At 41.1% G+C, this 24,201-nt stretch overlaps 1 protein-coding gene across 1 annotated transcript; it reads right to left on the bottom strand.

Annotated features, from left to right (window-relative positions):
* Positions 1-3,936: 3,936 nt before the first annotated feature.
* On the bottom strand, positions 3,937-22,743 carry LOC133364824 (MAM and LDL-receptor class A domain-containing protein 1-like). The gene is made up of 4 exons (XM_061585687.1): positions 22,708-22,743; positions 20,561-20,656; positions 16,274-16,481; positions 3,937-4,049 (listed from the first exon to the last, which is right to left on the bottom strand). The coding sequence occupies exons 1-4, from the start codon at positions 22,726-22,728 to the stop codon at positions 3,937-3,939; spliced, it is 438 nt and encodes a 145-aa protein (XP_061441671.1). The 5' UTR covers positions 22,729-22,743.
* Positions 22,744-24,201: the final 1,458 nt, after the last annotated feature.

The following is a 24,201-nucleotide window of genomic DNA, read 5'->3' as shown; positions in this document are numbered from 1 at the left end:
GGTAGGCAAGGAAATGTCAGAAAGTTACCTGACAATGTATAGTGTTACTAGGCAGTTTTGTAAAGACCGGACTGCTGAGATGAGAAATGACAGGCTTAGTGTTTGTCTCCAGCGAGCCAGTCACATAAATAAAGTTTCCTTAAATTTAAAAAAGGGAGTATGTTAGGAACATTCAAGTGCCTTAAAAAAAGAAATTACATGAACATGTCTTTAATAGTCTTCTTGGGAGCATTCTTACTCAAGCCCTGTTGATATGGCCTCATTCAGACCCAATAATAAACTATGACTATGTGAACAAGTTGAGGTGATCCTCAGGGTAATGGAATCTACTCTCCACTCTCGTTCTCTGTTGTGGATGCAAAGAGAAGACAGGAAGTTTTGCTTCCATTTTTAACTAACCACAGTTAAGTGTTATGTCTGAATGTTGACAAATTGTGGTTAGTTTTAACTATGATTTACTGAAACAGGCCAACTTCAAACCATTATTTATGAAACGGCCTTATTTCAACAGATCACAGTTAAAAGTAACTGCAGTCTGGATACAATGCTAAATGGTGGTTAATTAAAATTGGAAGCTAAAGCTTCAGATCTCACCTTCACTAAGCCAAAGGAGGAAGAGAAGAGAGGGATCATACAAACTCAAGGCTCATGCACATAACAATAATACATTTGCCTTCAGGTCCTGATTGCTGGATCCTCATAGACATCTGTCTGGCCACTGTGAGAACTGGATGCCAGACTAGATGAATAGGGCTTGTCTTAGGTTCTTATTATTAACGGTTATATTCAAATGCATCACAGGAAGCATCAGAAATTCACAGCAAGCTTCAGAGGCTGACTCTTGAGCATTAACCTCCCCTTTCCAGCAACACTGCTCCAATCTGACTCTGTCTCCCTCCCAACCTGCCATCTTGTATGACTGCTTTTAACTTTAACGAAAATGCAGAAGAATCAGAATTTAATTAATATGTTATTAATTGTTGTAAACCACCCAGAGAGCTTCAGCCAAGGGGCAGTATACAAATGCAATAAATAAATAAATATGTAAAAAAAGAAAAACACTCCATAAAAACTGAACCCAGCATTGCAGCAGGGAGGGAGAGTCAAACACCAACAATTATGTCACATAACGGTCTTGGTCGCCCTGATAGATGACCTGCTCCAGAGTTGAGATGGGAGCAGTATGACCTTGTGAATCCTCTTGGAACTCTTGATGGCTTTTGATGCCACTGATCATGGTATATTACTGGACCAGTTTTGTGGGATGGGAGTTGGAGGCATGGCATTATGGTTCCAGAACAGTTCTGACTGATGTTCATTGATGCAACATAGGAGCCAACAAATCCTCATCCAGTTTGAACTAGAGTACAGAAGGATACAATCTCCTGTGAAATTCACCTGCATGGGAGCACTGTTAGTGCAGTTTGCATTCCATTCAATTTCTAGGTGGATTGTGTCCAAGATCATCTTAAAGCATTAAAGCATTTAAGCATTAAAGTTTCACTGCATTACAGATCTGGCTGCAAATGTGTAATTAATTTTGATATTTTACACTAAACCAATTGCTTCACAAGTCCATTTATCCAAATTCTTCTCTTCATCATTTGGATAATCAGAATGCATTCAAAGCCTGCTTTGTCAGATGTATGAAGTGCAAATGTCCATTTGGAGATAGATAAGATACAGATAGTCATGAAGGTACAGTCTAAAGAAGAGAATGGAGATAGGGGAAAATATTATTGCAAAGCCAGGTCAAGACCCAGTAATCTAAAACAGAGGTGTGTCCCATTTAAATAGGGGCATACCTCTGTCTCTTGCACTGGTGGGTCTTATAGTCTCACTTTGTAATAGTTCCCCCAGTTATCCTGTTTGTGCTCACGTGTATCTATCTACCAACTGAAGGGTACACTCCATGCATCTGACAAAGTGGGCTCGCGAAAGGCTGTGCCACAATACATTTATTAGAGCGAAATCCAATGGTGTCCATCCATGAGCTGAATGGACTCAATTAGTAAAACAGATTTCCCCTCCATTTTGCAGCCTCTCGTGTGCCTCTAAAATCTGTTCTGCTCAGATGACTGGGAATGCTTTATTCATGTGGTGTGATATTTGAATAGAAATATTCTCCATAGAAAAGGAAACATTTGGTCACCAAGCTTGAGCATTTGAAAGTTTTTTAAGAATTAAAATGTGCTTGAAAGCTGAGAAAATCACAATAGCATGACTCACCCTTATCACTGTTAGTTGTGTGATCTCTAGCAGGAAGTCCATAATCCCCAGAAGCTTGTGCTTTCATTGTGTTCCACTGTACATCCTTTGTGCTTAGTGTCTTCCATTCACAAAGGTTAGACTCAAAGTCACAGACAGTGTAATTTGCTATGGAGAACAGAAAGCATAAAAAGAGTTAAGGAAAAAATCTGACACAAAAATATATTCTGGAAATGCTACTGCAGTGTGGTGTATTGGTTAAGGTGTTGGACTACGACCTGGGAGACCAGGGTTCGAATCCCCACATAGCCATGAAGCTCACTGGGTGACCTTGGGCCAGACACTGCCTCTCAGCCTCATGAAAACCCTATTCATAGGGTCGCCATAAGTCGGAATCGACTTGAAGGCAGTACATTTACATTTTTATTATTTAAATTAATGTCTCTTAATAAAACAATCATTGGTGTTTCACATTAAAATCCAAGACATTTCTTTAAAACTAAAATAACCGCTGTCTATAAGAGATCATCTATTGCTAACTGCAGAACACAATTCTAATAAAGAAATCTGTATTCATTATGAAGATCTTAATTTAAAGAGTAAATTTGGGGACAGGTTTCCTACCTAATAACTTAATTGATGTGTACATACAAATACCTTCCTGAGTGTTGTAAAAGTACTTTTTCAAGACAAACTTCATCAGGAATTACACACGAAAAGCAATTATAATTGCTGTCAGGCTATCTGAATAGTAGGGGATTAACTCAATGCTGGTTGTATAAAACTGAAGCGTTCTCACTTCTAATCCACCAGTTCAGGCTTGAGTATACCTTGGGGTTTTTTTGCCACAACACTAAATTATGACTTTTCAACTAACCAGAGTTCCCTATTACATCCCAGCTCAAATAAACACTGGTAATTTTTAAAATTATTATTTGTTCTAATAGGCAAGGATCAAACTGTGGCTTATGATCTTCACCTATGAACAAATCAGAATTTAACCAGAGTTCTCCAAGTTTGGTCACAAGAAGAAATTCTGATTAAATTCAGAAGTGGGTGCTTCTGATCTCTTCACAGCCGTGCCAGAGGAAGAGAGGGTAAGTGGCAGTATGAAGCTCATGCAAGCTTGTGTCTGTATGAGAAACCATAATTTAATGTTAAATTCAAACCGGGCCTCTTCTGTTTTCTTAGTGTTCTGAATAATTGTCAAAAATTAGATCCAAAGCTTGAATTCCCCACAGCAGAGAAAAGTGTTGTGGCCCGAGCATGTGTTGACAATATTTCCCTAAAGTTTAGATGTAGGAAGTAGATTGATGTTTCCGAATAGTGAAGGAAATGCTCACTGAAAATGTTCAATGGCACCAAGCTCATTCATTCATTTACAAGTCTCAGCACACACCTTTAGCTTCACTTCGGCTTATGCTGAAGCATGTTTTGAGGTTCCATAACCTTCCAGCATATTGTTTCATTCCTACATAATGAACCTCACCAATCCCACTTCTAAAGTCTGCCATTGTATAAAGAACACTGTCCTTCTGTTCCTCAAACTAAAAGGCCTTCTAATTTTACTGGACATTTTTACAGCTTCTGCTCCTCTAGAAGCCCAAGGTGCATTTATCCATATGCTGAATTTATAACTACTTTTGTACAAAATGATAAAATCGCTAACAAAAAGATAATCAAAACATCACAGTAACCAAAACAACAGCAAACATTTAAAGCCCTTATCTATGTATGAAGCTGAATGAAGTGATGGGTTCTGAAGTGACAGAAAGAACTGTACCACTTCAAATGGCAGGTAGGAGATTCTATTTTTGACTGCTCCCTTGCATGAAAAAACCCTACAAGAAGAAAAGGTACAACAACAACGAGAAAACTTGGCTAGAACTTCTGATGTGCTTAGTTATTTGCTTGCAGGAAGTTTTTACTCAAAGTGTGAGGAAACTATGGAGGATGCACAGTGATGACCCAGCAAGTAACCTCTCTGCCCAAGCCTCAGAAGACACAGCCCTGAACCCACAGCTTCTATTAGTCAGGCTCCGAGAGTTCCCCCAGGATATTAAGTAACAAGGAAAGGGAGCTCACCTCATTGGCAAGCTCCTCAAGGCCATAGCTGCTGCAGCTCTGATTTTCAAGCCTCTACCAAGGCTGGTTCGATAAAACCCAGGAAGATGAGGCAGTGCCCCATCTCCTCCTCCTCTCTCAGATGCACCTCCAGCTCACTCAGCTCTTTGGCACCATTGCTCTGCCACTCCCTCTTCCTCTATCCCCAAGGTCTTGTGTGGGATATGGAAGATGGATAATGGCACTCAGATACCAATGACACCAAAGCTCCTCTGAGCCAAGTAAAATTCTAGCTGGCTGAGCTGCTCCTCTTATGGCTCCTGACTCAAAGAATTCAAAATAGCATCTGCTGGCTCCAACCTGAATGGGTGTAGTCCATCCTGCCAACTCCAGATTCATTCTGTTACATGCATAGAGCCAGGACTGATTTGCATGTTTAAATACAGAGAAAGAAAAAGCATGGAAGACCACCAAAAGAGGGATCTCCACAATCCAGGCACCACCACAAAAAAGGTTATATCCATTATACATGCATGCTGATCCTCCACTGACATGAGATGTGGAGAACGGCCTCTAAAAGGTTGTACGAGAATAGACTGCTCTTGCAGGTTTTTTAAATCATCTTTATTCACCACCACCACTGAGCCTGTGTCATTTTATTGACTTCTCCATTGCAGTACGATTCTCTATACCCTCCCCCTCTTGATTGTTCTGACTGAATGGTCATTGTTAATCTTGTACCTCAACAATATGACAGGGACCTTTGAGTCATCTCTCTTGTCACTGCACCAAATTCTAGGTTGTGTTCCATTTCACGGAAAACTTTGACTCCCACAAAGTTCATCGGCTCTTGCTGTTCTTAGCCAAATTATACTTTAGCTCTTGACTCCAGAATGGAAAGGTCTGAACAGGGCCCTTAAGTGTATTCAATCAAACGTGCCTAGAGGCCTCCAGACAATCAGGAACCCTGCGTCATCCAGATTCCTGGGCACATGGAGTGTTCTGTCACACGGACATAGAAACTCCCTTCAGACATTCTCTACTTGTGTTTACCATGGTCCCTGTATAAGATGCTATAATTGCTGCTGGTTTCCTGATAATTCCCAGTATACCTACAGGGCTGGTTGGTGAACCATACATACTGATACATGGATGCTTATGATTAGGGTGATCGGGAGGAAATCATGCTTTGTCTTTGACTGACATTTTGAGAGTGTATTGTGTTGGACACTGGGCACAAGAGAGAGCTCCTTTATTAAATCTACAATTGTAGTATATATTCTTATACAGAGAATGATAAAAATAAATGATTAGGGGCATAATTGCCTTTATTTTCATTACTCGTTTTACAGATTAATAAATTACCCAGATGGTCGAATACACACACACTTTTTGGTTTAAATGAGCAGGACGTAATATTGTTTGTTTTCCAGGGGCATAATTTCATGAGATGTAAACTAAAGAAGCTTAATACAAATGAGGAATTGAAAAACGTTTTGTATTGCCATTTAAGAAATTCATGGAGGTTTTCTTTTTTTCTCAAAGAAAAATAAATGTATATACCAGATCTTGCATTTATCTAAGGCAAGGGATTCCAAACTTCTTTCACCACGGGCCACTTGAAAATGGCCGAGGGTCTTGCAGATCACTTAATGATTTTTCTGCCTGTAATGCATAGTGCTAGATGCTGCATGATTTTCACAGGTATTTTTACAAACATTTCATGGACCACCCGAATAAAGCTCGTGGAACACCAGTGGACCACAGTTTGGGAACCCCTGTTCTAAGGCTTAAAAAAATCCTCCATTATTAGAATTTATCAACACCTTATAACAGCAGGGCCTCTGTTTATATATATGTATTAAAAACACAAAAGTGCAGCCTTGAGATTTGCAATCTAACATCAAATTCCCCAGTGAAGTGGGAGATAAGGCAGTCATGTTGCTCCTTTGGACCTCTTGCCTAACTTGCTTCCCCATATGTTATGTAGCACACCTGGATTTCTGTTCATTGCAAACAGAGAGAGAGAGTTTTATAAGAGGACCAAGGGAAGAATAGGAGAAAAAAGCTGCAGCTGCTTTATCTCCTGCAAGATCTGTAATTTACAAAGTGAGTCTTATGGTTGCAAACCAGTAATCCCAGGCAGAAGGAGTTCTTGCAGTCTCACTCTTCAGGGACCATCTAAACACATAGTGTGAAACTGTGAACAGTCCAACCATTTAATACATCAGTAAAAAAAAATCCTGACCATGCTTATCAATACCTTTATTAAGAAGAACATACATTTTTTGTTGTGAAAGTAACAGTAATTTCATAATAATTGCAATCATGACTGCAGTGGAGAAATCAATCTCTACAATAGCAATACTATAATCAGGCTCTTGCAATGGGAAAGCAGGCTATCCCTTTAAAATAAAGACACACATAAGTAAGACTTCTGAGATCACAATGACTGTTGCTTACACAAAAGCGTTCCGAGTTCCAGCTGGAGTCACCTCAACTGTTGCTTTACATTTCTAAGAGCGGCTGGAACAGTTGGGGAGCACCAAGGGCTACAGAAATCGTTGTTAGGTTCCTAGTTGGTTTATTTTATTTACCTGCAGGGTTAATTTATGTTTTGTTTATATGTCCAGAGTGTTGTTCATTTGTTCAAGTATTAGTAACTTAGGTAGAGAGGTCAGGTAGTAGGCTGGTGAAGCTGTGGCATTTGACTGTTCCTTCATGAAGGCAAAACTTCCTAAGGTTTCTTGCTTAGGCTTCTGAGTCAGCAAGGAAGGCAAAACTCTTCATTACCTACTGGTGGGATTTTTTAAATTTGATTTGTGTAAGATGCCTTGTGGGCTGTTGTAGCAGAAAAACAGCATAAAATAGATATTGGTTAACTAACTCTATGAGGTCACAATAATGCTTGCCAAACAATGCCCTGAGGAATGTCATCACCAGATAGAAACAAGCACATCGAAGCAGCAACTAACTGAAGTGCTGGTGAGGTTGGGGAGATTACTGGGTTATGGGGATGGTTATTTTTGAAATATCTGCCTATTCTATTCATTTAGCTTGGTCATATATTTTGTATCAGTTAGGTTTATATTTAGTTCATCTCACAGATGATTTTGTTTGTATTTCATGCATTTATTCACAACAAAAATGAACATCACAAACTCATTTCTGACAGAGCCAATGGTGCAGTTAGAGAGCAGAGTGGGCTACATCTCTTGTATGTATTTGAATTTCATAACTGTCTAGTTTTATTGCTAGTTTACCTATTCATTATGTTTTTACAGATAGGAATTGCTTTCTCTTCCTTTTATATATTCATGATGATACTTAGTTGTTAAGATATTATTAATTTATGCAGAAAAGTTAGGCAGGATGGTTAATACATTATATTTGAGTCTGTTCCTTCACACAGGTATAGCCATCCATGAGGTAAGGCTCCAAAATTTCTTTATTTTGTTACAAATAGTAAGATTTTTGGGGAAAGAGTGCTTGGGCAGATCAGTCTTTAAAGAGAGAGTTAGCTGTGACAAGTTTAATGGCCTGGAGAAAATAGTAGAGAGGAAAACGTGAGTAAGTTTGTCCTTTACTTTTAAAGGGTTGCTTTTACATTTTCATTTGTGATATTTTTATAGCAGGTTTACCCAAGTAAGTTAAGCTGGTTTTGTTTTTTTACATTTAACTGTGTTCCTTCATCATGCAGGCAAATACAACATTTACCAGGTAAGAGATCAAAACTAATCATATTTTATTGCAGGTTTTCTACACAACTGGTAAGTAAACTGGTAAATAATCACATGTACACTCAGAAATACACCACTCACACACAGTTTTCCTGTTCACACAGAGAAACCACCAACATGCATGCACACACGCCATAAACAGGCACCACACACACACTAAACACACAGACCTAGTGTTGTGTGCCTGCATGTACATGCTGTGCCTATCCATGTATAGTGTCTTTGTGTGATGTCTGTATGTGACATATCTGTGTATGCAGTGTGTGGTGTGTGCTTGTTTAGGGTCTGTATATTGTGTGTGTGTTGTACCTGTGTGTGTACTGTGCTTCAGCATGTACACACATGCAAGCATGTTGTATGTATATGCGGTATATGCATGTGCAATATGTGCTTGTGTGTTGTGTTTGTGTGTGTGTGGTGTCTCTGTGTGTGCATGTGTAGTGTCTGTGTGTGCTTGCTTGGGTGGTATCTGTGTGTGTAGTTTGTGTGTGTGTTTGCTTCTATGTGTGTACATGCATGTGCAGTGTCTGTGTGTGTGTGCACAGTGTGCATGAATGTGGTTTTCGTGTGTACATGTGTGTGTGTGCATTGGTGTGTGGTCTATGTCCTGTGGGTGTGTGCAGTGTGCCTCAACATGTGCACACATGGAAGGATATAGTGTCTGTGTGTGGTGTGTGCATGTGCTGTATGTGCTTGCGTGTGTGTGCATTTGTAGTGTGTCTGTGTGTTTCCTTGGGTGGTGTCTGTATGTGATGTCTGCATGTGCATGTGGTGTCTGTGTGTGTCAGCACAGTGTTAGTGTGTACATAATGTGCAGTGTCTATATGTGTGTGCAGTGTGCATGAATGTGTGGTGTCTGTGTGTCCATGTATATGTGTGCAGTGTGTGTATTGGTGTGTGATGTCTGTGTATGTCTGGGCAGGTTCTCTGTGTGTGTGTGTGCAATGTCTGCCTGTGTGTGGTGCACTTGCATGTGCTTGCTGTGTCTGTGCATGTGGAGTATGTGTGTGTGGTATGTGATTGTCCATGTGTGTGCGTGTGTGTATGTGTAAGAGAGCCCAGGTTGTGTGTGTTGTCCCTGCATGTATGTTTTCTCTGTGTGTGGTGTTTGCAGGGTGCCTCTGAACCTGCATGTGTGCAAGTGTAGTGTGAACTTGTGTAGTATCTGTATGTTGTGAGTGCTGTGTCTGAGTAGTGTCTGTGTGCTTGTGTATGGGCAGTGTGTGTGTGTGTGTGCGTGTGCGCAATGTCTGCCTGTAAGTGGCATGTGTGGTGTGTTCACATGTGCATGGTGTTTGTGTAGTTTGTGTACCCAGTGTTTGTGACCGTATGTGCAGTGCCACTGTGTGTGCATGTGCTACGTCTGTGTAGTGTCTGTGTGTGGTGTGTGCATATGCAGTGTCTGTGTGTGTGGTTTATGTATGTGTGTGCATGTGGTGACCGGGTGTAAGTCTGCAGTGCCAGTGTGTATGTGCGTGTGCAGTGTCTGTGCATATGGTTTCTGTATGTGCATATGCGGTGTCTGTGTGGTGTGTGCACACAATCTGTGGTATGTGGGTGGATTGCATGTGTGTGTACGTGCAGAGTGTCTCTCTGTGTGCATGTGCAGTGTGTGTCTGCATGCATACAATGTCTGTGTTTGGTGTATGTGTGTATGCATGTGGGTGGTATCTCTGTATGTGTCTGCTTGTGTGCATGCAATGTCTATGTGTGGTGTGTATGTGTGGTGCATGTGTGTGGTGTCTTTATACCATGTATGTGTGTGAGTGCATGTGGGTGGTGTCTCTGGGGTGGTATAGTCTGTGTGGACAGGAAAAATGTGTCTGAGTGGTGTATTTCTGAGTTTGTATGAGTTTACTTACCAGTTTACTTACCAGTAAACCTGTAATAAAATAGGATTAGTTTTGATCTCTTACCTGGTAAATGTTGTATTTGCCTGCATGATGAAGGAACACAGTTAAATGGGGGGGGGAGCAACATATTAACTTACCTGGGTAAACCTGCTATAAAATTTCACAGATGAAAATGTAAAAACAGCCCTTTAAAAGTAAAAGACAAACTTATTTGAGTTTCCTTCTCTAATGTTTCCTCCAGGCCATTAAACTTGTCACAGCTAACTGTGTGTGTCTCTCTTTAAAGACTGATCTGCCCAAGCGCTCTTTCCCCAAAAATCTCTTACTATTTATAAAGAAATAAAGAAATTTTGGAGCCTTACCTCATGGATGGCTATACCTGTGTGAAGGAACAGATTCAAATATAATGTATTAACCATCCTACCTAACTTCTCTACATAAATTAATAATATCTTGACATTGAACTACTAAGTATCATCATGAATATATAAAAGGAAGAGAAAGCAATTCCTATCTGTAAAAACATAATGAATAGGTAAACTAGCAATAAAACTAGACAGTTATGAAATTCAAATACATACAAGAGATGTAGCCCACTCTGCTCTCTAACTGCACCATTGGCTCTGTCAGAAATGAGTTTGTGATGTTCATTTTTGTTGTGAATAAATGCATGAAATACAAACAAAATCATCTGTGTGAGATGAACTAAATATAAACCTAACTGATACAAAATATATGACCAGGCTAAATGAATAGAATAGGCAGATATTTCAAAAATAACCATCCCCATAACCCAGTAATCTCCCCAACCTCACCAGCACTTCAGTTAGTTGCTGCTTCGATGTGCTTGTTTCTATCTGGTGATGACATTCCTCAGGGCATTGTTTGGCAAGCATTATTGTGACCTCATAGAGTTAGTTAACAAAAAACTATTTTAAAACAGATATGCTGTTTTTCTGCAACAATAGCCCACAAGGCATCTCACACAAATCAAATGAAAAAATCCTACCAGTAGGCAATAAAGAAGTTTGCCTGCCTTGCTGACTCAGAAGCCTAAGCAAGAGATCTTAGGTTTTTGCCTTCATGAACACAGTCAAATGCCACAGCTTCACTAGCCTGCTACCTGACGTCTCTGCCTTAGTCACTAATACCTGAATAACTGAATAACACTATGGACATATAAAGAAAACATAAATTCACCCTGAAGGTAAAGAAAAGAAACTTAACTAGGAACCTAGCAACAATCTCTGTGGCCCTTGGTGCTCTCCAACTGTCCTAACTGCTCTTAGAAATGAAAAGCAACAGTTGAGGTGATGCCAGCTGGAACTTGGAACACTCTGTGTAAGCAAGCATCATTGTGATCTCAGAGGTCTTACCTATGTGTGTCTTTAAAGGGATAATCTGCTTTCCCACTGCAAGAGCCTGCTTACAAACATGAAATAGCATGAAATAAAAACTGCACCCACAGATAATAACTAATTCTGATTGTCCTGCTTCTATGCTCGTGGTTGCCGCCAATGCCAACATTAAAGAGGGTTGAGGGTTAGGTATTGGTGTTTGTGTGAGAGGGAGTGTGCTTTTTGCAACAAAGACAAGAACTGAGCAGTAGTAGGAAGTGGAAGGGTGTGGGCTGCTTTGTACTTCAATTGGAACCCTACATGAGGACCCCTGTGTGATTAAAACCAATCAAAAACAGGGACAGGTTCATCTTTGTAATCCTAGTTAACCAGTGAAAAGGAACTAGAGGCTTCTCCTCTCCTCTTCTTCTGCCCATAAGTACACAAAGGATCTTCAGAATGTCAGATCAGGAACGCAGAGCTCAAAGCAGAATGGAGAGGTTTGGAAAGGCCTCTGTGATCAATGAGTAACGTGTCTTAGAGACGTATCAGCTTGTATGGGGCCCTAACATTCTCCAGAAAAATCCCTATTAATTGATTGATTGATTGATTGCATTTGTATACCGCCCCCTAGCCGAAGCTCTCTGGGCAGTTTACAACAATTAAAAACATTAAAAACAAATATACAAATTTTAAAACACATTTTTAAAAAGCAATTTAAAAACACATGCTAAAATGCCTGGGAGAAAAGTCTTGACCTGGTGCCAAAAAGATAACAGTGTTGGTGCTAGGCGCATCTCATCAAGAACATCATTCCATAATTTGAGGGCCACCACCGAGAAGGCCCTCTCCCTTGTTGCCATCCTCCCAGCTTCCCTCGGAGTAGGCACCCGGAGGTGGGCCTTGGATATTGAACGTAGTGTATGGGTGGGTTCATGTTGGAAGAGGCATTCCATCAGATATTGTGGTCCCAAGCCGTGTAAGGCTGTATAGGTCTAAACCAGCACCTTGAATCGAGCTCGGAAACATACAGGCAGCCAATGCAAGCGGGCCAGAATCGGTTTTATATGTTCAAACCGTCTGGTCCCTGTTACCAATCTGGCCGCTGCATTTTGCACAAGCTGCAGCTTCCGAACCGTCTTCAAAGGCAGCCCCACATAGAGCGCATTGCAGTAATCTAATTTAGAGGTTACCAGAGCATGGACAACTGAAGCCAGGTTATCTCTGTCCAGATAGGGGCATAGCTGGGCCACCAATCAAAGTTGGTAGAAGGCACTCCAACCCACCGAGGCTACCTGAGCCTCAAGTGACAGAGATGGTTCTAGGAGAACCTCCAAGCTACAAACCTGCTCCTTCAGGGGGAGTGCAACTCCATCCAGGACAGGTTGGACATCCACCATCTGGTCAGAAGAACCACCCACTAGCAGCATCTCAGTCTTGTCTGGACTGAGCCTCAGTTTATTAGCCCTCATCCAGTCCATTGTCGCAGCCAGGCACTGGTTCAGCACATTGACAGCCTCACCTGAAGAGGAGGAATAGAGCTGCGTGTCATCAGCATACTGATGGCAATGCACTCCAAAGCTCCGGATGACCTCACCCAACGGTTTCATGTAGATGTTGAACAGCATGGGGGACAGAACTGACCCCTGTGGAACCCCATACTGGAGAGTCCAGGGCGCTGAGCAACGTTCCCCAAGCACCACCTTCTGGAGCCGACCCACCAAGTAGGAGCGAAACCACCACCATGCAGTCCCTCCCACCGCCAACTCAGTCAGAAGAATACCATGGGTCAATGGTATTGAAAGCTGCTGAGAGATCAAGGAGAATCAACAGAGTCACACTCCCCATCTCTCTCCTGACAGAGGTCATCATACAGGGCGGCCAAGGCTGTTTCCATGCCAAAACCAGGCAACTGAAACCCAACTGAAATAGATCCAGATAATCGGTTTCATCCAAGAGTGTCTGGAGCTGGCCTGCCACCACTTGTTCAAGGACCTTGCCCAGGAATGGAACATTTGCTACCAGCCTATAGTTATTAAGATTCTCTGAGTCCAGGGAGGGCCTCTTCAGGACCACCCCCTCTTGCAGAGAGGCATTAATCACTTCCCTGGCCCAGCTGGCTGTTCCATCACTGCTAGCTTTTATTAGCCAAGAAGGGCAAGAATCCAGCACAGAAGTGGTTGCACGAACCTGTCCAACCACCTTGTCAACATCCTCAAGCAGTACCAACTGAAACTCATCCAAGAAATCGGGACAAGGCTGTGCTCTGGATACCCTGCTTGATTCACCTGCTATAACACTGGAGTCTAAGTCCTGGCAGATGCAAAAGATTTTATCCTGAAAGTGCCTAGCAAATTCATTACAGTGGGCCTCAGATGGTTCTACCATGTCCTTGGGGCCAGCATGTAATAGCTCCCGGACAATTCTGAAGAGCTCCGCTGGGCAGCACATTGATGATTTGATAGTGGCAGCAAAATATTGGTTTTTTGCTGCCCTCATTGCCCCTAAATGCAGCTTACCATAGGCACTTACCAGTGTGTAATTGCATCCACCAGGAGTTCGTCTCCATCTGCACTCAAGCCATCTCCTATATTGTTTCATCGCGCTCAGCTCTGGGGTATACCATGGAGCCGTACGAGCTCTACACAGGAGAGGGTGCTCAGGAGCAATCATGTCAACCACCCGGGTCATTTCTGTATTCCACAGTTCAACCAGGGTTTCGACAGGAGTGCCAGCCCTATCAGCCGGAAAACTCCCCAGAGCTCTTTGGAAACCATCCGGATCCACTTCCGGGAAGGGTTGCTTTGCCTGTGCTGCCTCTGAGACGAGCTCTTGTCTCAGAAGAAGCTTTTTCAGCTTTAAAATCAGTCACAACGCTCTTTTTGACTGATAAAGATTTTCTCCCGGTCAGGGAGAAACGTAGAGATTAACCATAAAGCCTGTTTTTGTGGGGAGGACTGGATTTCATTTATTTATGAGAGAAGGTTCAAACTGCAATGCCGGACGGACTTTCATCAAGCTCTTGCTGATTACAGCGACACGTTTATCTTTTCTTTAAAGAAAAACGGACTTCAACAGGCAGATAAGTATCCTTCTTTCTATTTTCTTTTTTTACTCGGTTTAAATTGGTGTAGCAAAAAAGAGATTTGTCAATGAATCAGCTGTGAAGAACTTCTAGGTGAGATTATGGCTTTTCTCTTTCACTAACGAAATTAAGGAGGAAAGAAATCGAAAAAGCTTATCTTTGTTTTTATCGCAAAAAGCTGTCCTGGAGGTGCATTCTAAAGATACCAACGGAAGAGGGATTTCTATTTCGAGGAGGGGGGAACAAAAACTTTTTTTTTTGGTCTATTTCATTTTGACGAATCTGCTTATTCACGACGCCACTAATTGTTTTGATGTTGGGAACTAAGTTTGTTTTTGTATTCCTGAATACATAGAGATAAGGCAGGCTGTATTATCTACACTGATATAAGCAAGCCTGGAACATTAACCCAATTGTGGCTGAAATAATTTTTGTTTCTGTGGTTTTAAGAAAGACAACCAGGAAAGTGATTGAGACCATGGAAGAAATTATGTTTCAGAAAATAATGGGTGAGAATGAGATAACGAAACAAACCCTGAGACAGGGTAGACAGGAGATGAAAATTGAATTTAACAAAATGACACAGGAGCTTAAAGAAACAATGGATTTTGTGAGAGAGGAGTTTGATGGGATAGGGAAGCTACAAGCCCTGGAGATTGGAACAAATGTGAAATTGGAAAAAGATTTGGAGTTTATGGATCTTAGAAATAAAGTTTACTGTTTGGAATTCAACGTTGTCTCTGAAGAAATTAATGAAGATTTTGGTGGTAAAGTTATCAATGTCTTGGATGATTTTCTGGACTGGAATGGTGTGATGGAGCTTGACATAGAAAAAATCTATGGAGTTGGCTACAGATATGTGACAGTGGAGAAACTCTTAAGAAATGAGCCAGTGCATTTTGTAAAAAAGAAGAACAGAGATATGACTTTGCAGCAATATTTCAGCAACATATTCAGAATTCTTGACTGGAATGATGTGATGGGGCTTGACATAGAAAAAAGTTATGGAATTAACTACAAATATGTGACAGAGCAGAGATGCACCCAGAGCAGAGATGTGACTTTACAACAATATTTCAACAACATATTCAGAATTGATGGCAAGGACATATTTGTGATGGGGGAAATTCCCATCAGACTCTTGTTATATGACTATGGCTATGACAGCAAGATCATCATGGGATACTGATAATGGATGAATGGATACTGAAACCACTGGATTTAACAGGACTATTGAAGATGGAAGATGGAATTAATATTGATAATGGAAGAATGGTTATGGAAATTATTGGACTTAACAGATTTGACGAGATGGATTAATTGATATGTTTACTTGGACTATGGCTATGACAACAAGATTATTATGGGATTCTGATAACGGAAGAATGGCTACTGAAATTACTGGACTTAACAGGATTATTGAAGATGGAAGATGGAATTAATATAGATAATGGAAGAATGGCTATTGAAATTATTGGGCCTAACAGATTTGAATTAGATGGATTAAGCGATATGTTTATTTGGAGAAAAATTGAAAGATATATCTCTCAAGGAATTGAAACCTCTCTTGGACTTTTTGTGGAAAGAATAAAATAATGTTTATGAGATTTGATGATTAATTAAGATAACTACTGGAGGAAAGTGATTTTATAATATAATTTTAGAGATAGGATTGTTATATATTGTAGACCTATAACTGATCTGCGACAAATCGGAAGTCAACATTTTATTTTATTGTTTGGTTGTTTTTGTTTTGTTTTGTTTCTTGTCTTTGAAAATTTGAATAAAAATTAATGATTAAAAAAAAAAGGAAACCATCCGGATCCATTAGTCTCTGGGGGCGGACCAACTTAATAGGTCCCCCACCCTTGCAGAGGGGAAAGGCCGCTGTCTGAGGTTGCCTTTCAGTTATTCCTGTATGCAGTGTAATTTTTTTCACTAGTTGTTTGCCACTGTATCACATTTGGAACACGTGATTTAACTTACCACAAGCTGCTGGATCTTCATCACTTCCATCCAAACAGTCCAGCTGGTAATCACAGGCCAAACTACTGTCAATCCATTGGCCATTGGCACAGGCAAATTGTTCAGAAGAACAAACTTTGGGCAATTCTGATACCATGTTTTCCACAAAATGAAAGTGATCCAGACAGATACTGCTCGTCTTGCTTTTGATGGTTCCTTCTAACAGAAGCTGGGAAAATGGTTACTATTTTACATTTATCGAACTATTTCAGTGGAAAGAGGAACATATAGGATTAATATATTTGTTCTAGGTTTCATGTAACTTTTAAAAATCTGATTTATATAGGATATAAGCTACAGATAAAGTCCTTACCCATGAAATGGGTCACACTGAATGCACTTTTTATGCAAGTTGGCCCAATAGTGTGTAGCCTAAGATTGCCAGCAGCACATCCACACAAGTCATTAAATCAGGTGTGAGGAACCTATTGCCCTTCAGATGTTGCTGAACTCCCAGCATCCCCAACACAGAGAACCAATGGTGAGAAATTATGGGAGTTGTAGTTCAGCAACATCTCGGTCAAAGGTTCCCCACACCTGCATTAAATGATGGCTTGCTAGCATCACACATAAATGGCAAAAGGTCACATACATGCTATGGGATACGTGTGGTATATGGAGAAAGAATTTACCCACACCTATGCTTCAGTTAAATTGATTCGTTTGGGTATAGGTTCCTTCCATGTGAAATCGAAGCTGCCTTCATGCATAAATGGCATGAAGCGGCTGTGGTCTGGTGGCTTGCCCTGGCTCCATCTCCAATGGCCATGTATTAGGCATGAAGATCTGCATGTTATCCACATGAGCTTGAATCCAATCATGGAAGATTCCAGTTCCTGTGGAAAGCCTGTGCACATAGAGGTCTATGCATATGGGATTTTCCTTTCAGATGTGTATGTCTAATGCCCACATGCCAGGTACAGAGCCAGACAGTAGAGGCTGGTCCATTTGGGCAGATGGCGCACTGCCCCACCAACCTCAGTATTGATTCCTACAAGTCCATCTGCCTGCCGTATTACTTGCAACTAGCCCGAGGGTGACACAACCTATCTGCTTCCTCCACCTTAGCCTTAGTGCTGGTGTTATGGAACTCAGGAGGAAGGAGATGGAGATAAAGTCAGAATTAGTCAGCTCTGCCTGTCATTGGCTCTGGTTCCATCTACTGTTGGGCTTCCTGCCTTCTGCAATGGGCATCAGCCACCACTGGAGCTAAAGGAAGCTGCATGAGCTCAGAGCCCCATTCTACATGTGATTCCCATTCACGTGTATAATGTATATAGGGAGTTCTAATGCCCAATGAAAACTGAAGAACGTTGGCAGCTAATCTGTAGTAAATCCACTTGAAGTTACTGGGAGTGACTTTCAAGTAAACAGGCGAATTGATTGAGTTGCACTTTTGTAAAGGCCAAATGGGTTCATGTAACTCCATTTTCTAACATGATTTTCAGTTGTGTAATACAAGTGATCAGTTGAAGCGTTCTTTAAAACAATGAACTGTAGAAATATTACAGCAATCTGAACGACAGCTTCTGCAAGAAGGAAGTACAACTTAACAAACACCAAAGACATTAGCAGGGGAGGAAAGGCAAGTACTCAGATTTGCTTTCATTACAAAATCTTCTTCTTGAGAAAGCTCACAGGAGATCAGCATATAATCAATTTTGCTTCTCTATTTCAATTCAGTCAGAGCCTTCCTGCGGGCCTTTAACCCCAACAGGAGTGGAATAAGATGCTCCTCCTTCCTACATCTTAATTAGAAGTGTGTCCACTGGACCAGAGTGAGTCACAATGCTACGAAGACTAATTACAAAGCTGATTCCACCTGAAATACTATCCAAATAGGTCAGCATCGTCTGCTTCCCTTTCAGCCAATGCCACTTCCTGTTTTTTTTAATGGCTCCCAACCAAATTGTGGGTTTTGAGGAAAGCCCAATCACACTGCCCAGTGGAATGAAGTCAGCACTGGTGCATACTGGCACTCACCCTATGCCTTCACCAATCACCTTTGGCATCCCTCATCACCTGATCCCACAGAAGATAGGCTGGGGAAGAACAAAAGGCCAATGGGGAAATGGTACTGGAAACAAAAGCTCTACACTCTCCTGCAGCCTTAGAATATTTAAAGTAACAGACAGGGTCTCTGGGTTGCTAATGGGGAGACAGAAGTTTCACTTAAAAAAAAAATAGTCAAGGGTGGGATTTGATAGGGTCAGATCTTTCATTACTTTCATCCCCTGAACATCACATCCATACTTAGTCAATCTCCTAATAAGTTCTGCTAAAGTAGTTGCTTCAACTTCAGAATATATATATGAAAAAAAAGAACTTTTGCAAACAATTATTATGTTAGCATCCAAACAAGGCACAATTTTTTAAAACTGTATTAAAAGTGAGATATGACAAAGTAATCTATTTTGGTTATGCTGAAAATTGATTTGATGCAGGAAATTGCCAGGAGGTAAGTTCCCTGCAGCATGTTCTAAAGTGCCAGGTGTGCCCATAGTTTCCGAAATCCCATTCTGACCTTCTAATGGAGAGCTTAATCCTGCAATAGCACTGGCACACTCACCTAGCAGCAGCTGGCTGGCTGGATTTAAAATGGAAAAATAAATTGGAGCTACTGCTGGCAAATCCACTTATTGTCACACACCAGATTATTTCTATACTTGAAAGGCTCTGGAAGTGAGAGCTAGGGAAGAGTGGTGGTTTGAGAGTCAAAGTAGGACAGAAAAAACTGGGTTCAGATCCGAACTGAGCATGACATTCATTTCGTGTTCTTGGTGCCAGATGTGATCTCTCAGCCTAACCACCTCATAGGGATGTTGAGATTATATGAAGGGGGATAATCATATATGCAGTACATACCAGAACTCATTGGAGGAAAGATGGGATACAATTTTTATTATTTTATTTATTAAGTTTATATCCTGCCCTTCCTCCCAAAGGAGCCTAGGGCAGCACTTAAGAAGTTCAAGAGACCATAGAGGTTTAAGTTATATGCAGTGATAGGCTCACTGTAACACAAGGTTATTATTTTCCAGGGCAAAAGTTGTGTTCCTTTATTAAGGAGGTTCTCAGTGGCTCATGGACAAAATCTGCCTCAGGATTCCGTGAGGTGTAGGTAGTGACAGACCACATTGACAGGTGTTTTTTGTGTTCTGCCCCCTCTCTTCTCTGACACCTGCAGCCTAGACATTAAATACCAGATGGACACTTGGGCTGTGAGCACACTAGTCACCTACAGCAAAGTGTTTCCATTGGCCACACCTGGAGGGGCAACAGGTCGATTTGCTGATCATTTGCAAAATCTGTTTGAAGCTGAATTAAAAACAAAATAAACACTCAAGCTGCTTCCACCACGTTTTACAGTGAAAAGGGGTGAGGTTTAACTATCACTGTGTGCCCGTTTTCAGAAAAGAGAGGTGGAGGCACACTGGAAAAGGCAGAACAGTAAATGTATCTCTACCGTTGGAATTTGCAATGCAGCTGACTAATTTTAGAATCTGGACTTTAAAAGTCCTGGCACAATTAATGTTTCTTCTCTCCTTACCACTACCCCGCCCATTCTATGCTTTACAACTGCTTCTACATTCCTGTACGTTGAAAGAAAACAAGCAAGTTTGCCAACTTCTTTAAAAATAAATGCATACACTAAGCATGTTTCAGCTTTTCATTTTAAATTCACTTATAACATCTAGATTGCAAGAATAAAAGGGGGGTTGCTTCTGCTGCCCGGATGGTAAACATATTGACTTGGGAATAAGCACTGTTGTCGAAAAGGATATTTTTAAAGAAAAAATAATAAAATGGATACCTGTACATGCACAGACACCTTGACTATGTTTTTTTTAAGATGGAGAAGGGATAGTGAGACCAGTATCTCCTCCAGCCCCATGCCAGCCCAGGTGCTAATGTTTGCCCCTGCCTCTGTAATTTGCCACTGTCTGAGCAGCCATTTGGGGAATCCTCTGGGCTGTGGGGACTGGACTATGGCCCAGAGATCTAGCCCTTGCTACACCATTAATTGGAGTGCTTGAAAAGGTAGCAGTGATCCAAAGTACCTTGCATGCAAGGAGCTTTTTGTTCTCGAACATGAAAAAGAGTGTTGCAGCTGCAAGCATGCATGGGGATTATTCCACTGTTGACAGAAGAGAATCCTAGAACATGGAAAGCTCTATATATCCAGCAGATCCTTTAGATCACTGGGAAGCACTTTCAGAGTTGGGATGCTTGAATATTTTTTCTTACCTTGAATTTTTCAAGATCTGCAGGTATCTGGATTTCTGCTTTCACCCACTCATTGTTAGTTGGGGCACTGGTTCTCCACAGCATCACTTGTTCATCCTGACAGTAAACAGGACACATGCATTCTTAAATATTTATAAATGAGCATATATGTTATCTGTGGCTTCTGTAAAACCAGCTTGGCTCACCTCCCTCAATCTGGTGCCCTCTAGATGTTTTGAACTACAATCTCTATAATCACTGCTCATTAGTCATGCTGCCTGGTGCTGATGGGACCTGTTGTCCAAAATATTTGGAAAGCACCAGGTTGCGGAAGGCTGGTTTGACTGATGTTTCTGAACCATAATCAGAACAGGCCTCCTACGCCATCAATGCTGCCTGGAGAAACATGGTTTTCTATACTTCTTTGCTGTGTTTACTGCTCTGATTGCATGGACTCCAGGGAAGACAAGGCATTTATAGTAATTAGGCACAATAATTAAGCAATTGTCAGGAGGTATCTATGTAAATGTAAGATAAACTGCAATGCAAAGTTACAAAGCAGACAAAAAGATAAATGTGTGGTGTGTCCCCCCCCCAGCAGAAGGTTAATGGGAATTTCTACTATACCAATACCCATAAGGCACAATCTTATTAATTTCTACTGAGAAGAAAGTCCCACTGAGTTCAGTGGGACTTATTTCCAGGCAAGTGTGTATAAGACTGGAGCCAAAGTGTCTGCATCTCTGTCTGCAGAGACATCAGGCTCCATGTTCTTGTGCCTTATAAGGCACATCAAAACACAAGCCATAGCTTTTCCTTTTATAGAGGCCAAAAAGAGGCTAGGACCATGGAAGCCAAAATAGCCAGAGGAGTTCTAGCTGTGCCTCCTTCCAGGCCAGGGTGAAGGAAAATAGGTCCTACAAGAAGTGATTTCCCTACAAAGTTGCATGAGACAAGAAGCCAAGAAGTTACATAAATCATGAGCAGAAAAACCAAAACTTGAGAGTCTCTCGGCAGAACAAGGCTGTGTCAGAGACTATATATTTGAATATTAGGCAGGCGCCATCTCTGCTATCTTTTTGGTGCCTTTTGAAGACTTTCTTCTATCAACAAGCCTTTTAAGTTGAGACCTATCCCAGTCTGCATCTGTGTCAGAATTGTTTAATATGTTTTTTAATAATGTTTTTAACCCTTTTTAAGGTTGTTTTTTTAAATGTTTTTAATGCTGTTTTGTTTTAATGTATTTTAAGATCTATTTTTATGATGTTTTCAAGTGTTTTAGTGCTTTGTTTGCTGCCCTGGGCTCCTGCTGGGAGGCAGGGCGGGATACAAATTAAATAAACAAATATTTACCTGCAGGATCTCCTGAGGTCAGTGGTTTAAGATGGAACATGAAGTGCAAGCAGCAAAAAGGCACCATCCAGGTTTCTATGATATTGGCCCCAGCCAATCCAGACTCCTTGTCAAACACAAGAGGTGATGGTGCACACCCCAGTTCCTTCTACACTGGAAATGTTCTCTGGGACCTAACTATATTGCACAGTACGTTAAAGCTTCCTGGGCAAGGTCCAAGGATGCTGATGTGCTTGTTCATAGGAACATAGGAAGTTGTGCTGCCTTATACCGCGTCAGACCATTGTTCTATCTAGTTCAGTATTGTCTACACTGGATGGCAGTGGTTGTCCAGATTTCAGGCAGGACTCTTTCCCAGCCCTATCTGGAGATGCCAGGGATTGAACCTGGGGCTGTCTGCATGCAAGGCAGATGTTCTGAGCTATGGCCCTGAACTGTTCCTGATAGTTCAGACAGGGAAGTTTTATTATACAGCACAATACCTCTTAGAACTGCTGCAGGTTCTGTGTGTACGGAAGGGAAAAGAATGAGTTTTCTTTGTGCTCTGATAGCTACTTCAGTTTGTCAATGTTCTCTGACTTTCATTTTCAGATTGAAAAATCAGCTCTGCCTCAAAGTTCAAAGCTTTGCTGCTCTTAACGCCAGCAAAGGGTGCTGTGGGTTTGTGTGGTATATAGACTAATTCCTTAGATATGGGATTTAACATTTCACATAAACTCAAAAAAATTGGATGAAATGAAGCTATTCAGTCAGCTAGAGAGGACCAGGCTGAACCATGTTCAAGAAGTAAGAGGCCCCCTGCTTTGTTATAATACCTCCGGGTCAGAAAGCCTCATCTTGTCTCCTTTCCAGTCACAAAAACTTGGATAACACTTTCCACTCCTTCTGGGAAGAAAAAGTTAAGTAATTTGGTAATAGATCATCCAAGTGTCACTGTGTTCTGAGCATTGCCCTAAAAGTTCATCAGCTCCGTTGGATTTGATCCTCAAGAAAATGTTCCTGGTACTTTTGTGGCTCAATTTTGGCTGCTTTTTTGAAGGTTTGTTCATTTGTCATCAAAAGGTCAGTGCCATAGGTTGTGGGGTTACATTAACCCCCCCCCCGCTTCTGATTTTAAAACAGCAGCAGCAACCTTGAATACAGGACAGCAAGCATCCATACCAGCATTGAACAGAGCATTTTGGAACAGTGGATAAATGCTACAGGCACCTCTAGTTGAACCCACAAAGTAATTGTATTTTTACTGGGAAAAGAGCATAATGATGATGATGATGATGATGTATTAAATTTATATGCCACACCTCCTCCCAGAAGGAGCCCAAGGTAGCAAATTAAATCATAAAAAGTGTAAGTAGACTATTGCAAAAAACTAAGATCTGAGAATGTAGGCTGTCAAAACTCTGAGTCTGCATTATCAGTCCCCATTTTCAGTTATTTGTTTTTAATCTCTCCTCTACGCCAAGCCTTTCTTGTTTACTTACTTACAAAACCTGTATGTGCCTAATTGACCTATGGTTTTGGTTAACTACTTTGAGGAGAAAAAAACTCTTTTAATTGAGTTATTTCTTAAAGCTACAGGATACATTGAGCATGTGCACTTGCTGGCATCAAAATGGATGCAACTTAGGAAGTGCTTAATTTGATTTTTGTTTTTAAATAGCGGGAATGAAGCTCACAAGTCCTGACTTGCAGATCTTTCCCCTATCTAATGTAAAAAATGAAAAAATGAAAAGCTGGTGGTTTTGTGCCTTTGAAAAAACAGGCATAATAGCCAACATTTAGCTGGTGAACCTTTTTCTATCATTTCAACTCCATGTTGTAGGACTCCCAGAAGCCAAATTCTAAGAGACGATTTGCATCTTATAGCCCCACATGGAAGTTGCTGTGGGGGAATCCCTACGGAGGGTGTTCTGACTATGGTTCAACAATATTGTCTACTGCATGGATTTTCACATGGAGAGTCCTCATGTTAGTGCTATATATTTTGAAGAGCACAGGAAACTGCCCTATATCAAGTCTGACCAACTCTCCCTCTACTGTATTGTCTACAGAGTGGCAGCAGTTCTCCAGGGTTTCAGACAGGAATCTTTTCCAACCCTGTCTGGAAATGCAAGAATTGAACTGGGGATCTTTTGCAGACAAAGTATGTATACTACCAATCAGCTTTGATCCCTCCCTACACGGCAAAGTTTAATTCTACAGTTCTCCCTGATGGGACTCAAACATTCATCTCTTGTTTTCTGGGACAATGCTCTATCCCTAACTGAGCCATTTTGACAGTAGCTGACACTGATGTGCAGGCTTTCTAT

This window comes from Rhineura floridana, chromosome 10 (assembly GCF_030035675.1).
Source record: "Rhineura floridana isolate rRhiFlo1 chromosome 10, rRhiFlo1.hap2, whole genome shotgun sequence".
Lineage (NCBI taxonomy): Eukaryota > Metazoa > Chordata > Lepidosauria > Squamata > Rhineuridae > Rhineura > Rhineura floridana.
The sequence above is the reverse complement of the archived record's forward strand: the minus strand, read 5'-3'. Positions and strand labels throughout refer to the sequence as shown.